The 16,353-nt window shown below is 43.9% G+C and overlaps 1 protein-coding gene across 1 annotated transcript in view; it reads right to left on the bottom strand.

Annotated features, from left to right (window-relative positions):
• The window catches only part of XRCC5 (X-ray repair cross complementing 5), an 83,963-nt gene extending 76,505 nt beyond the window's left edge, over window positions 1-7,458 (bottom strand). The window contains exons 1-4 of the mRNA XM_040986482.1: window positions 7,390-7,458; window positions 4,387-4,500; window positions 1,453-1,636; window positions 233-281 (exon numbers count right to left, since the gene is read on the bottom strand). Coding sequence (XP_040842416.1) covers window positions 233-281; window positions 1,453-1,636; window positions 4,387-4,500; window positions 7,390-7,410 — 368 coding nt within the window. The 5' untranslated portion in view covers window positions 7,411-7,458. The remainder of the gene's footprint in view (window positions 1-232; window positions 282-1,452; window positions 1,637-4,386; window positions 4,501-7,389) is intronic.
• Between the last annotated feature and the right edge of the window lie 8,895 nt (window positions 7,459-16,353).

Below are 16,353 nucleotides of genomic sequence, written 5' to 3'. Positions count from 1 at the left end.
AAAATAAGCCAAACATTTCTCTCCCAGAGAAATGCCCATCAGATACAGGACCTTTTAAAACTCTAGAAAACAGAGTTTGAAGTGAATCACTGAATGCTTATCAAATGTTTCCTTAGCCACATAAATATTCTACTTGACTAATGATGAATCATACAGAACACTGAACACAACAACCCATGTAATTTTATTTTACAAAAAGCTGTTTCCAGCTCTCGGTAGTCAAGACACTTACACAGTTTCACGTTGAATCACATCCATGCACACAATCAGTGCGTCCAGGACTCGGCTGGTTAAGGGTGTGAACATCCCCAAACATTCCCTTCATCCCACGAGTGATCAACTTTTCTTTGAAGAAAATCTATAGGGCTGGAAATTGTGGACATAGGACTATGTGCCGATTTAGTGCTACCTGCCCAAGTGTACTTTTTCCAAAGTCTCTTTCACTAATGTATTCACTTTACTATTTCATATAACATATTCTACTTGTTCAATCAAATATCATGCCATTCAACAGTATCTAGAACTCATTTTCGGTGATCACAGTTCATTGTTCGATCTGAAGTGAGCCACCTGTAGCATGTTCAAGTCACTCCCAACACAGCAGTGCCTCCCAGTGATCAACGATGGCACTACCAATTGTTCAGAAATGGACAAGAATAGCTCCTTAAAATCAGGGCACCTGTGGAGGAAAGTGAACAATCTCACCATTTGCTTATCACTCTGATTTTTAGCCACAAAGTATCCTCCGTTCAGAAAATGACAGAGATTACTAATGCTATGCCTTATTAAAAATGTTTTCTCAGAGTAGGCATCCGGGCTAAAATGTAGGCTGGGATGCTCCACATTCCATACTGTAGTGACTGGGTGTGAATTCTGATCCCATCCTTGAATCCAGCTTCCTGCTAGTGTGCACCTCAAGAGGCAGCAAGTGACATCCCCAATAGTTGAGTCCTTGCCATCCTCAAGGGTGACTGACCCAGACTACATTTCTGGCCCTGAGCTTTTGCTGTGATCAGACCCAACCGTTGCAGGTATCTGGAAAGTGAGCCATCAGATAGAAGCTCACTCTGTCTCTTTCTCTCTCTCTCACTCACTTGTTTGTTGAGTTTGGCTATCAAATAAATCATAATAAATAAACAGTAAGTCATTTCTCATCATCTGAATACTGTTGGTCAGCACCCCACAAGACCCCCTGCTTACAGTCAACACAAGCATATATCCTCCCAACCTCTTATCACTAACAGAGAAAGGTCAAGCTCTCGGAGGGCCTGGAGCCAGATGCCCAACCTGATCAACTTCATCTTAAATCCTAACACATGCCACCTACATCTCCTCAAGGCAAATTCTCTCCATATATTCAGAGATGGGACCCTGAAGGCTCACCAAACTGTATTAGGGATTCCCCAAACTAAAGAACACATCTAAGGAGTTTGCCTAGCTCAAAAAGGATACAGTCAGCTTGCTGAGAACCTGGCTGGATTTTGCTGTCGATGTCTTCCAACAGATCAAAATCTGGCAGCATCAGGTGTCTGTGCACAGTGATGTGCTGATACTGACCCTCGGCAGCAAGGGCATTCTTGGTGTCATCGGTACCAAACAGGACTAAAGCTATTTCATCCTTGCTCTCGGCAAAAACCTAGAGAGGAACATCAGAAGACCGGAAATTATGTTAGGACAGACTGTAAGCAAGGAGACACTTGACCTTCGGGATACAGGACAACCTTAGGAAGCCCCACGGCTGTAGCAAGTTTGGATGCATGAAACAGGAGACTTCAGGAGCAACACGACTGCTACATTCTAGCCAGATGTTTGCTTTGACTTTGTTTCAGCGCAAGCTGGCATGATAGAATGGCTCTCAATAACTCTCAGTCATTCCACTAAACATAGATTTTAATACATATATATAATATAACAATATATGTAACATTACACATATATATGTGTGTGCATCTACTGAAGGTTTAAATTTTCTAAATATTAAAAAAAAAAAATCCAACTTACAAGTTCATATGCTATATACCTGCATTACTACTGACAAGCACAGTTTTAAAAGTTCATAGAAAACAAAATTGATAGTTTTGGTGCAAAAAAAATTTAGAAATCCAGGCGTAGTTTTTTCATAATACGCATTTTTTTCATGAACTTGAAGACCACATTCATATTATAAATAAATTCTTACATATGTAAACAGGGAATTAATAGATAAGAAAGTACATACATTGGGACTTGCATAATGGCTCAGTGTCTAAATCCTCATCTTGTAAGTGCCAGGATCCCAAATGGGAACTAATTCATGTCCCGGCTACTCAATTTTCCATCCAGCTCCCTGCTTATAGCCTGGGAAAGCAGTAGAAGATGGCCCAAAGCCTTGGAATCCAGCACCCAGTGGGAGATCCAGAAGAAGTTCCTGTCCTGGCTTCGAACTGGCTCAACTCGGCCATTGTGGCCATTTGTGAAGTGAACCAGTAGATGAAGGTCTTTCTGTAAATCTGCCTTTCCAATACAAATAAATTAATATTTTAAAAAGACAAAAGTATATATGTTGGCACTTTCAGAGAATAAATACTGGAAAAATACTCATCAGAACACTTACACAATGGCATAAGATATTCTCACAAAAATGAATCAATGAATTCACTGACATGAATAAATCTCCAAAACAAAGGTAAGAAAAAATGTATAGATTAGTAAGTATCATATGAAACAACCCATATATGCCCCTGACAGATTATTTAAGAATATATACTTAAGTCTAACACTACAAAATACGCATCTGCATCTGCCAAAATTCTTTGGAAAGGAGAAGAGGGAAAAACTAAATTCGGAAGGGACTTTATTGGTAATATTTCAAGAAAAGAAAAAAATTAAATCAATATGATAAAACATTAGGATTTGTACGGCATGAGACAATGGGAAAATCAGTTTTCATGGTGCAGTCCTTTTGTTTTTGCTGCTTTATGAATGACTTCATAATGAACAGTAAACACAACAAAAAAAAACCGATTTGACATAGCAGGCGGTGTGACCCTACGTATTTATAAATATAAGCCTTTTAATTACTAAAGCGCTCTGTGTGGACAGAATGGAATTCTTCGCCTTCACTTGTGTTCTTCTGCTCGATTCCCAAAACTACAATTTCCAGTTGAACCTGGAGTTTACGGCCAATGTGAGTTGGCCTTAGCAACTTGCTTGACTAACAGAAAACCATAGAAACAACTTTCTGGAATTTCCAAAGCTAGGCCATAATAAGCCGTACCAGCAGGGCCCCCTTCAAACTGTCACTGTTGAGACATTCTCTTCAAGAACGAGCTGCCACGCTGAGAACTCTCAGCTCGCTGGACAGGTTAATACACAATAATAATGCATAACACGCGTAGGCTTGTGGCGCACAGCCTCACCTGTGTTCCCAGCCATCAGAACACTGATGCTTCCCAGCACACAACTGTACATCACCTGGAATGGCTGGCTCGGCTGAGCCTTCTGATGATGCCCGTCCTCACTTCCACCTGATGGTAACTGTGAAATCACCTGAAGAAAACTCAGCCAGCAGAGCCCATCCAGTCATCAAACAAACCATGACAAATGTCATTTAAGACACTGAGATTTTGGGGGTAGTTTGGTACACTGAACTAGACAGGAGGAAACTGAAGGACTGGCTTAAGATCACAAGATCAGCACATGTGGCACAGGAAGGATTTAATTCCTGCCCATTCAGTTTTCGAGACTCTGTGTGTGTGTGTGTGTGTGTGTGTGTGTGTGTGTGTGTGTCTTTTAAAGATTTATTTTTACTGCAAAGTCAGATATACAGAGAGGAGCAGAAAAAGAGAAGAAGATCTTCCGTCCGATGATTCATTCCCCAAGCGGCTGCAATGGCTGGAGCCGAGCCGATCTGAAGCCAAGAGCTTCTTCCAGGTCTCCCACGTGAGTGCAGGGTCCCAAGGCTTTGGGGGTGTCCTCAAATGCTTTGCACGGAGTTGGATGGGAAGCAGGGCTGCCAGGATTAGAACCGGCGCCCATATGGGATGCTGGCCCATGCAAGGTGAGGACTTCAGCTGCGAGGCTACTGCATCAGGCCCAGAGATTGTAATTTCGAATTGTCTTATGTTTCTACACTTGATCTTAGCCAAAAGGCTGAGAAGCAATGTCTTTTGTTTCTGATAAAAACTATAATGTCCAGTGACTGGGTCAGAATGAAGAAAGAAGAAAATATCAGGCTAGAGTGGCAGACAGACCTACATGTGCATGAATACATGATAGAAAACTCACCAGATTCCCCAAAACACAGAGGTTGAACAGTAATAAGGGGATTAGGATTTTGCCTTAGAAGGTAAAAGCAATAAGCAGCTAAAACACAGGTGGCAAGCTCAAGACCAACCTGAAACTTACCTGTCGCTGGACAAACATAGTCATCACCTTCTTGGCTTGTTCAAATGGAGATTCTTCTCCAGGAAAGGCGTTGCCCATGGCAAAGCCTACATCCATACAGAGCACAACAGCTGCCTAGAAACAAAGGCCCAAAGACTGTTTGAGAAAACGAAAGGCATAAAGTTTTGAAATACATCCTCTGCTTATCGTGTTCACAGAACTTCAGATATATTTAGAGGTGTGATAAACAGAAGAAACATGTTTGACGTGAAGACTATATATGTACAACATATAAATTTTCACTGCAGTAGCCTTTACACTTTTTAAAAGCTAGGAAATCTCTCAGGCAGGAACGTTCATTAGGTAACTGCTGTTCCCCTGGCCTGAGCTCAAAGCAAAGCCATATTGAGCAGACTACAATGAAAGCCAGTACAGCTAAGCCCAACACACATAAAACTACAGTTAAACTGTAGAGTTACAAGAATAGAAGCTTTTATAGTAAGTCATTGATTTGGAATATGGTTTGTTCTGAAGCATTTATGTGGTAATCTATATACACGAAGATAGTATACTCCAACAATGTGAATCAGTTTTTAAACTGAGGATCAAAGAATAAGACACAGAATATATCTAACTGGAGACACAGAGACCTAATAAAGCAGCACAATATTCTATGACAATAGTATGCAGCAAACAAGAGAGACAGAAGGAGCAGATACACAAGACTGGTGGGGAGGGCAGAGAAGAAAACAGGCATGTGACCCTTGGGTGAATCTTAAACAACAAGCAGGAATCAATAAAGCAAAAAAGGAAGCTACAGAGGGAATCACACAGGTCAAGCACTAACTCACTAGGCAACAATAACATATGCAGGGAAATAAGGAAAGCACAAACTAAAAAGAACAGTTCTAAAATGTAACTGAATGTGCATTACAGTAGATCTGAATTAACAACAATCACAACTTCAGGGCACGTTATAAAATGAGTCAACGATGACATAATTACAACAATTTCCCACACCTGCCTCACTCCAGTCTCCTAAATATTTTAGGTTCTACTAACAGCACAGTAAATTCAAAACAGGAAAAAGACCTTCTGCTGAAAAAATTAGAGTGGCCATCTGAAGATCCAGGATCTGGTCCCACTTGCACTTCCCATTAGCTCAAGTACAAGGGAATTTCACTTAACCTCAGGGTTCATTCACTAAGGAAGAAGACAACTGAGACCCATGAAGCCAAAGGTCATATCCAGAGTTGCTCTGATCAGCAGGCTCACCAGTGCTTTGTACTAATCCAACTGTCAACAGTCTGAACATCCCATTTTATGATGTAGTTACACGTGAATATGAAATGCACTTAGTCAAGAGCATTGGAGGCATAGAGATCCACTAAGGAAAACCTGGGTATTTGAGCCAGATGAGAAGACTAAGGAAAATATAATAGCTTCTCCTGATATCTGACATCTGCGTTACAAAAGATTGACAGGCAGGAGAGTTAGTTAGATTGCTCTGGCTTCCTGGAAGGGGTGGCATGTGCACATAACAGTTAGATATTACCAATAAATAAATCATTTTCTGACACAATGTTCTGCTGACCGTGTGTGTGTAATAGATATCATGAATAAAGAAACTATTTTGTGACACAATGCTCTCCTGAGCTTAGATGTACTTGAAAAACCTCAATGAGCACCTATCAGGGATGATTCCGAAATGTATTTTATTCTTCCCAACTCATGAGAAAGAGACATCATTTTTCCCTTAGTACAAAGAATGGTCCATAATGCATGTATTTTTTGGAGTAAGACAATTATTTTGGGAAAGATGGAAACAAACTACAAAGTCCCTTTGACAGTAATAAAAGGTATATTCTATGGGGATCATAACCTAAAAAGCTCAGAAAACATCCTTTTGCATCCATTTAATACACAATAATAAAAGCTACTTCTTAAAAAAAAAAAAAAAAGACTTAGAAAACCAAGCCTTTTGCCAGGAAAAGGCATCAAGAAATTTAATCATATGGCACTTATTATTTTTTTTAATCTAGAAGAAGAATGGCCTCCATAGAAAGAGGTTGTAACAATTTTACTCCAAGTGCATCTACACAAACCCCTCCCCACTGGAGCTACAAAGTTTTCAGCAGCTGAAAGTAAAGAACCAAGAAGGTGAGTCATTGTAATCAACATTTCCCCAAGGAAGTTGAGGCGATCAGATCAGATTTTATCTGTATGAATGGATCAGTCCTGAAACCACACCTCCCTCTAGTGATCCTTCAGGGACAACTACACATCTCTTCTTAGGTTAACAAAACCACTTTTAAAAAATTCCCTGTCACTTCTGTTATTAACCTGGGACCCAAGGATCATAGATTACCAGCGGCAGATACGCTCCAGGGCTCCGAAATCAGCCAGCCTGGGTTCAAAGTTACAGACTGTCTCATCACTTCGGTTCTCGTTGCCTGTGTTTTGCACCTGCAGTGAGGGGTTAGGGGTTTTCACCAATCCGTGTTAAAATGAAATGAGATCATAAGAGCTCTGTATCTGCAATTCAAAAAATAAGATCTCCCCAAAAAAAGACGAGATACTAAGTTAATGGAGAAGTGCATTCCATAACGCGATGTATTAAAAGTTAGTTTATTCACACAGTCCCTCTCTTAAATTTACAAGCCGGTGGAGTTGGTGTTTATCACGGCTGATGCCCGTTCTCACACAGATGAGAAGAACCTGGGTTCACGGAGGACTGAGAACTGAGGAGAAAGGGAATGAGCAGCTAGTGGAGAGGGGCGTGGGAGGAGTGCACAGCGGAAGGACTGTCAGCTCAAATTCAGCGAGGCTCAAATTCAGGTTCTCGGACTCCCAAATCCGCATGGCACACCCATCGTTTTCGGCCCTCTTCACCTAGCCCAACACCACGACCTTCCCTCCTGCCCTGCTCCTTGGCACCGCGGTGATCCCACATTTCCTGTTTCCGCATCGCCCTGTCCGGGGCCCTGGTCTGAGTAAGCCCCAGTCCATGGCCCTGTAAACTACCTTATTCCAGGACCGCGCCATGTTGCAGGTTCACAGGCAGCTTGGTTTCCGGTTCCGGGCGGGAAACTGTAGCACCGGCAATTTTGGTTCCGGCGAACTGGCAGGCGGACCGTACTGGGCAGGTACACTTCCTGCCTAGCCTAGAAAAGGCGGGGAAACCGAGCGCCGAATTTCCGCGCGTGCGCAGATCACCTCCTTCCTGCTAGGTGAAGCGTTTGTGGGTTTTGCGCTTTGGTGGATTGTTAGTACTAGCTAGCTACGTAATAAGCTCTTCTCTGGAAGATTTCATTCCCCTTGCTTTCTATTGAAATAGTACCTACAGCGTTTAGTGTGCGACCTGTGATGGTAAATTTCCTTGAGTATGGCTATTTTTCCAGGCAAGCAAAAATAAAATTGGTATTCTGCTTCGCAGAATAAAGCAGATGTGCAAATACCCGAAAGCGTAAAAAGGCTTCTCCTGTGGCTCTCCCAGTAGTGCCTAGGGGCTCCAGCCTGGGAGAGGGCAGGAGAGTTTTAATTTAATAGCTGCGTCTCAGTACTTATAGAAATGGTAACAAATGTCCATCACAGCGCTTGACAAGTTCATCATGCCCCTTGAGAACAACAGTCGAGCCTGAAGCTTCTCACCCTTGGAAGGAGGAAGGCCCCAGTGACCCTTGGGCAGAGAACAACTCTGTATCAGATGAGCCACAACCTGACAGGTGGTTGGCCAAATATATGGGAGGACCTGGCAGGGAATAATTTACAAACCTCTTCCCATACTGGGTAAATTACAACTGTTGACATGATCTCACTCTAGAACGTTTAGCCTGAGGACAAGTGGAACTAAAACTGAGAAGGGGGGGTTAAGGAAGCCAAAATTATAAAGTACACCAAAGCCAAGAGAGTCAGATGTTTCCAGTCTCTGTTTATAGAGCTCAGGATGTCCGTCCAGATTTTGATTCAAACAAGTTCTTTTGAAACTGAAATGTTTTTAGTGATTTTTAGAATGTGAGTGGTAAATAGAATTAGTGGAGAGTCAAACATGGTGTAGAAATCAGTATGCTTCTTGCCCATCATTCCATCTTGTATATACTCCATTCATTTTTCATTTTTTCTTTCTGTTGTTCCACTTTCATTCCCGTCCTCCTTTCCTCTCTCCTATTTCCCCTATTCATCCTTCCTCCTCCTCCTCCTTCTCCCACGCCCCCCTCTCTCCACCTCTCGTAACTAATTTGGAAAAGAAATAGTGGTTTTTAATTTTAATGTAACTTCTTTTTAAATTATTATCATTGTTCTATGATACAGTTTCATAGGCCCTGGGATTTCCCCTGTCCCCTCCCCAAACACTCCTCCCCTACCCCACCCAATTCCTCTATATTATTACTGTAGCATAGCTCTTCATAAACAGTCACGTGTTCATCATTGCAGGCATGAACAATGGCAGAAAGTACAGCTTCCTATTGTCAAGATACAGCTAATAGTTTCATTAGCTGTCCATCTTTGATCTGGAAGTAGAGACGCACACTGCACTGCATCCTCACATCTGGACATGATAGTCTCCATTACAGAGCCACCACACATCCCTCTTAAATGAAAGGCAACAATACAAAATTAACAACAGGAAGAAAAACCTGTTACAAAAAAACAGGTTGCAAACACCATGAATTTCTCAAGAGGTTTTGATAACTCAACAGTCCTGAATTGCTGGTGATCCTACCACTCCATTCACGATGAAATCTCTCCTGAATCCACTGGCTGCTCTAGTCGACCTTAGAGTTTCCATCTGCCCAGATCTTCACTGCCAATGATTGGCTGGGGTAGTTGATCAATTTGTTCTGTCCTCCATCCTCTGCCATGATACCAGGTGTCCTCTGGAGGCTCCAATGTACTGCCATATCCTCCATGAACGCATGGTGTTGGAACCCAGCCCAATCCTGTTTACCACATACTCTGCCTTCATGTAAACCAGTAGGAGCTGCAGTCTAGTTGGAGCAACCCACAAAAACCCCACCAGGCCCGCCCCTGCCCTGGTTCCTGAGCTTGCCAGTCTGTGCAGCAGACTGGTGCTGTCCACATCCCATTCAGCTCTCATACATGTTGATGGTTATTGAAGCCCAGTTCGTCCCAACCAGCCTCACTATCCAGTCTGCACTGGGGCCAGCAGGTGACACCATCTATATAAGTCATGCCTACACCTGACAGAATTTGGATCCTGTGCCAGCATCTGCCAGCTAATGCTGTGGCTAAGCCCAATCAATCCACACCAAAACTGGCTTATGCATGTACCAGAAGGCATAGTCAGCCCAGCCTGGCTTTTCCATGGTCCAGCTCACATGTGAGCCATCAGATGTGGCCCTGCCTGATCTGGTCTGCCCCCATCTCAGCTCTCATGCTCACCAGTGGGAGTAGTGGCCCTCACTGGGGCCATCCCCACCATCCCCCTGGTTTCACATGTGCTGGTTGGGTGCTGAGGCCCAGTCTGGCACAGACCCCTCACCTCGGCATTTGCCAGTGGGTGCTATAGTCTGGCCAGGCCAGGCCCACCCCCAATTCTAACTCACGCTGGTGGGAGCTACAGCCTAGCCCAGCCCTGCCAGCCACAATCCCATCCCTCATGTGGACTGACTGATATTGCTCCCTGACCTGTCCTAACCCACACTCCATTCAGGCACTCAGATTCTCCAGTGGGTAATATAGACTGACCCAGCCTGGCCTGCCCCCGAGCTGCACCAAATGTATGCTGGTGGATACCGTATTTTGGCCTGGTCTGGGCTGCTCCTCGTATTGGTGCTTGCACTCACCTGCAGGGAGCATGTCCCAACAGGGGAGTTCCAGCCTCCTCCATCTGGATCTCTCCCAATGCCAGATCTTGCACACACTGGTGCATCCATGGGCCAGCCCTATTTAGTCCACCTCCTGTTCTAGCAGGAACAGTGGCCTTTCCTTATCAGCCCTTACCCATTCTGGTTCTTGTTGTTGGGAGCTACAGCCCAGCCAAGCCTGATCCATACCCAGACACAGCTCACACATGGCTCAATGGGGGGAGAGACCTGGCCTAGCCTGCCCTATACCTACCCTGTTTCTCACGAATACCAATGAGTGCTGGATTCTACCCAGTTTGGCACATCAAATACCCAGCCCACACACATGCCAAGGGATTCTGTAACTATATCCAGACCAGACCACATCCCCCACCCTGGCCTTTACTTTCTCCAATGGGGATCACAACCTGGCCAGGGCGTCCCCTTCGCTCCTCGACTAGGCCTGCTCCCCTCCAGAGATTTCACAGAGTGGTTGCTCTGACCTGGCCTGGCATAGCCCCCATCCATCTTAGCCTTTGCCTTTGGATGCTGTAGCCTGGCCTGACCTAACCAACCCCCAGTCCCAACTCTCGCTGACGGATGCTGCAACCTAGCCCTGCTCAGTCTGCTCCCATCCCAGCTCATGTGAACCAGTAGATGTGATACCCTAGCCCAGCTTGACCTGCACTCCAGCCTGGTTTTTCCACTCACCAGTGAACTAAAGTCTGCTTGGCCCTGCCCAGTCTACCCCCTTCCAAAACCAACCTACACACTTGCCAACCAGTGAGACTACCTTGCCCAGCTTGCCTGACCCCTAGGTCTGGAACACATGCTCACCAGTGGGAGCTATGGCCCAGTAGGGAAGTCTCCCAGTTTCCACACTCTGCTCACTCCCAGACCCAGATCACACATGTTCAGCAGGTGCAAGACCCTTGCCCGGCATAGCCTGCCCCTCCATCTTGGCCTTTGTATGAGCTGGTGGATGTTGCGGGCCAGCCCGCCCCACACACTGTTTTAGGAGTCACATGCAGTGCTGCAGCTTGAACCTGCCCAGCGTATTCTCAACTCCAGTACCCGTGAGTATTGGAGGGTTCCATGTTCACTCCTAGTTCAGCCAGTCACTATCCCAACTCTTGAGCTAACCAGCAGGACTTGTATTTCCATAGGGTTGGGCCCATTTATGCCTCACAGAATCCAGGCCTGGATCTCTTGCATGCTGGTTAGTGTCATGGTCCTGCCTAGTGTGACCTGTCCCCTATTCCAACACTCAATCAGGTATTTGGATCTAGCTCCAGCCATAGCTTTCATGTGGTATCGTGTGTGATGGTCAGTGATGCTCTGTGCTAACAAGCCCATCTCAGGACTCCCATGTGAGCTGATGAATCACTCTGACCCATAGAGATCTTCCAGTCTCTCCCCTCCGTATCACCAGGTCTCAGTTCCCTCACTTATCAGCCAGTACAGTGGCCCTGTTGTTAGGTGTCCCTCGGGATTCATTCCTCACTTTCACATATGGTGTTCACATTCATGGATATCCCTAGGCAATATTTCATCACCCCCAAGTCTCCAGAGCTCATTGGCAGGTGGCCAGTGGGCAAAGCCTGGTGCCCAGTGGACACACTGGCCACCTGTGGAATAAAGATGGTGCCAGCTGCTTTAAAAGCAGCCGGGCGTGGGCTGCTTCCTCCTCTCGTCAGCCAAGATTGGCCAATGAAGCGGAGTTCTGGTCCATGTGCCCGACCCACCAAGAAATAGTGTTTAGAATCATTCACTTTCAGGCAACTAGTCAGCCGTCATGCTGGGAATACATACATACTTTATACATTGCTTCTCTTGAAAAAGGCCCTCCATTAAACAAGGCTGAAGGGCCAAACATTATTAATGTTTCTATGTAGTTACTCCTTTCCTCCTTGTAGCGTAAGGATCCTGACTTCTCTGGTTGCTCTTTGCCTGTCAGTGAAAAGTTCCTTTCGATTTTTAGAAAAGAGTTGGTTGTGAATGTGGAGGACACAGAGCTTTGTGGGCTGTGACTAGTGTAGGTGATGGCATGTGTTTTGGGGATAGGAAAGTAAGTTGGACAGAGAAGTGTAGCATTTACTGTGGCATGTGAAGGAAATAGTTGAAACAGAGAAAAAGGAACAAGATATGATTATTTGGTAATTCCCATGTGCCATGACTCCCAGTCAGGACCCTAATGCAGTCTCTTGCCTTTGACCCTGGACTGGCCTTATGAACTGGCTTTTGATCATTAACATGTAGTAAAATTGACACTGGATGAATTCTGTGCACATTCTTTCAGAATGACCAACGGATTCAGCTTTTTCCTCCTATTAATCCAGATGCAGTGGAAGACCAACAAACATGAACCCTATGGAGGAGCACTGTTACAGACCAAATGTTTGTGTGTCCTGGATTCATATGTCGAAGTTCTAACCCGCAATACAATGGCATGTGGAGTTGGGGCCTTTGGGAGCTGATTAGGTTTAGGTAGTCATAAGATGAAGCTGGGGTCTCAGGGTATTACTGGAATAATGCCTTTATAAGAAGAAATACTAACAGTCGGCCTCCTACCCTCTCCTGCCTCACTCAAAGAAAATATCAGTATACAGAAAAAAGATGCCGAGCTGCAGTCCTGGAAGAGGATCCTCACCAGAAACTGACCATGTCGTTACTATGATCTTGGACTTTCAGCCTGTGGAACCAGAGAAACACGTCTGTTGCTTATGCCACCTGGACAGTCTATGTTGCTATGGAAGCCAAGCAGGCTGGTCCAAGCAGTGAGCACCGCTAGCTCAAGACTCACCGAGCTCACATGCAACACCTGATAAGCAGACACGCAAGTGAGCTTATCCACTGTGAAGATTAGGTAACAGTGTGTAGATGCCTCCTATGAAATGATTTTAGCAGGAATAGGGAGTAGATCCTCTTGTATAAGAAACTCCCCCAGGATTAAAAATAATGAGCAGAGACTAATCATCTCCACTGAACAACACTCCAGGTGCAAAATGATGAGCAAATAAATCCAATTGTTGTTATTTTAAGCCACTATATTTTAGCTGTTACAGCAGCAATAAGTAACTGCAATGAAAGAGATTTTAAACCTCTTATGCCATGTGTTCCCTTCAGGGCAATTAATAAAAGAAAAATATTTGATTTATTCTCAGACTATTATGTAAGTTAACACTGTGTTTGACTTAGAAATCACTGAGATTTAATTATGTAAGTGATGACTTCCTTATACAAAATAAAAAGATTAAGGCCTTGTATTTAGACTAAGAACTATAACAGTTAGATGACAAGTTTGGAAAATTAGTTAAAAAGCAAGGCACAGATATGAAATAAAATTTTACAACCAGGGCCCAATGCGATGGCTCGATGACTGAATCCTTACCTTATAAGCACTGGCATCCTATATGGGTACTAGTTTGCATTCCTGCTGTTCTGCTTCCCATCCAACTCCCTGCTTATGGCCTAAGAAATTAGTAGAGAATGGCCCAAAACCTTGAGACCCTTCACCCATGTGGGAGACTCAGAAGAAGCTCCTAGATCCTAGCTCCTGGCTTCGGATCGGCTTAGCTCCACCTGTTGAGGCCACTTGGGGAGATGGAAGGCCACAGCCGATGGAAGGTCTTTCTGTCTCTCCTCTCTGTAAACTCTGATCTGCCTTTCCAGTTAAAAATAAATGAAAATATTTTTAAAGAAAGCTTATGTACCAAATAATTGTATCCAGTGATATGCCATGCTCCTCTTCCATCAAATACTATTTTTACTGAAGACTCCCAGATCCTCACCAAGGGCTATCAATATGGACACCAAGGACTACATCCCAACTGCCAAGGAGACCATGGGGAATAGGAATGCCTTCGGAGGCCGAGAACTCTGAGGTCATCCACCCCCATATAGAGCTTCCACAGGGGATGGAAGAAGTCCAATCTCTCCTGTGCAGAAACCAGTGTCATTGGAATGACAACCAGGAGCCTTGAGTGGTCTGCAGAAACAGAATAATAAACCTCCTTTGGGACTAGGGAGGCGAGCTTTCTCTGGTCCTCGCCTAGCTCCGGCTCTGGGTCCCCACCCTCTCTTGCGATGACCATTGGGATCACTCCAGAAACCCCTCAAAACCAACAAACATACAAACAAACAAAAAAACCTAGAATGGACAGACAACAAGGAAAGCTTAGAATCAGACAGGAAATGGTCAGCGTGGATTCACTTATACCTTACTAGGTGGGACACAAAGATTAGTTATGCCTCACTGGGGTATTGGGGATTTCTCTGCACACCCCTCCAAAAAAAAAAAAATGTTCTGTACCTAAACTGGGGACACATGTCTTGCTAGGGTTATAAGCCAGTTCAGACCATCCGAAAAACAACCAAGTTCAGCAAAATGATGCTTCAACACTATAAACAGCTAAATACTAAAATGAAAATAGACACGAGACAGCTGAATAGTAATCTATAGCCATTTTGAGGTGTATAGAACCCGGTTGAATATAAACCAAAACAAATGTCTATGAAGAAGTCACAGGATGCAGTTGAGAACCTGCATTTTCCTATTAACATATTGTTAATCAATACCATGTCAATTAATGCCATAATGTTGTAAATTGTTGTTGATGTTATGTTGGGGCTTTTAATTGATTGGGACGATACTTTGCTGGCTTTACCTTCAGACCAGAGATGGTTACACCAAGAAATCGTTGAACTCACTAGGATAATAAGATGCTGGACTTTATGCTTGGTAAATACTTCCAATGAAGAACCTCAACTGAATTTGAACTGTGGTAATGCAACAAGGTGGAGAAATCCACCATGGGGAGAGGATTCGGGGAGGGGTGAGCGGAATCCCAGTGCCTATAACACTGTGTCACATAATTCAATACAATTAATAAAAAAAAAAATCCACAAAGAAAGGCCTATATTGAGTTGAAAAGAGAAACCTTTTGGTATTAGCCGCTACTCTTTCAATGCAACATAAAAAACCCTGCATGGCTGTTCTTTTTTTTTTTTTTTTAAGATGTATTTATTTTTATTGCAAAGTCAGATATTTAGAGAGAGGAGGAAAGACAGAGGAAGATCTTCCATCTGATGATTCATTCCCCAAGTGACCACAAGGGCCAGAGCTGCACCGATCCAAAGCCAGGAGCTTCTGGGTCTCCCATGCAGGCCCCAAGGCTTTGGGCCATCCTCGACTGTTTTCCCAAGCCACAAGCAGGGAGCTGGATGGGAATTGGGGATGCTGGGATTAAAACTGGTGTCCATATGGGATCCTAGTAGCAAAGACTTTAGCCCCTAGGCCACCACGCGGGGCCCATCATAGCCATTCTGAAGTAACACAATGACACTTTTAAATTAAAATCATTCTTTTTACATTTAGCCTTGTTTCATAGGAAATTGAGATCTTTCTAACCATGGAAATGAATTGAAATGAGGTATGCAGGTTAATGTTATAGAGATGACTTGAAAGTATCAGTGTCACCATATCTTCAGACAAGATTTATCTAGCTCAGCATACTGTGGTTGCAAACTAATTGGAAAATCCAGGCCTCCTCCTTGATGGTCATCATAGAGATTAGGTGAATAGACACTAACAGAATTGAGCAAATGTAGCATATAACCCCAATTTCTTCTTATTGTCCAGACATTTACTGACAACAGAGATTGTTTCAGTTCTGTTTGGGCCAGTTTTCCTTCCCCTGACATAGGAATTTACCTTTGGAAAACATTGTTGAAATGATTTTGGCTTACAAGTCTATTCCACTACATGATGACACCCAAGTAGGGCAAGGGCCCTGTCAGTGTCGTATCTGAATCCCTCAGTCATGGTCTCAGCCTCACTGCAGCTCCTCCGTTCCACTGTGGTCACCTTGCTCTTGTCCTAATCATTATTCTGAGCATTGACTATTGGTTTCCCCAACCCCAGAAAATTGTGACACATGTGTGCAAGTTTGTAATGTGGGATTAGATGAAAATATTATTTGAGGAAGTAGATCACCTAAACAGACACTCCATAAACTTGTGGTGCTTGGAAAAAGTCAATATTTATGGATGCATGCTAAGTTCATACAGACAGACAGGAAAGTGAGCATGCTCACAATTTTTTTCTGGCAAACGATGACATAGCAAAGCAGTTTTGGAGTATTTCAAAGCCATAGTAAACATTAATCTGATTTTATTTTTA

The sequence above is a fragment of the Ochotona curzoniae genome, unplaced genomic scaffold (assembly GCF_017591425.1).
Source record: "Ochotona curzoniae isolate NIBS_2020 unplaced genomic scaffold, NIBS_Ocur_1.0 contig_4514, whole genome shotgun sequence".
NCBI lineage: Eukaryota > Metazoa > Chordata > Mammalia > Lagomorpha > Ochotonidae > Ochotona > Ochotona curzoniae.
Note: the sequence above shows the minus strand (reverse complement) of the source record. Positions and strands in the feature narration are given on the sequence as shown.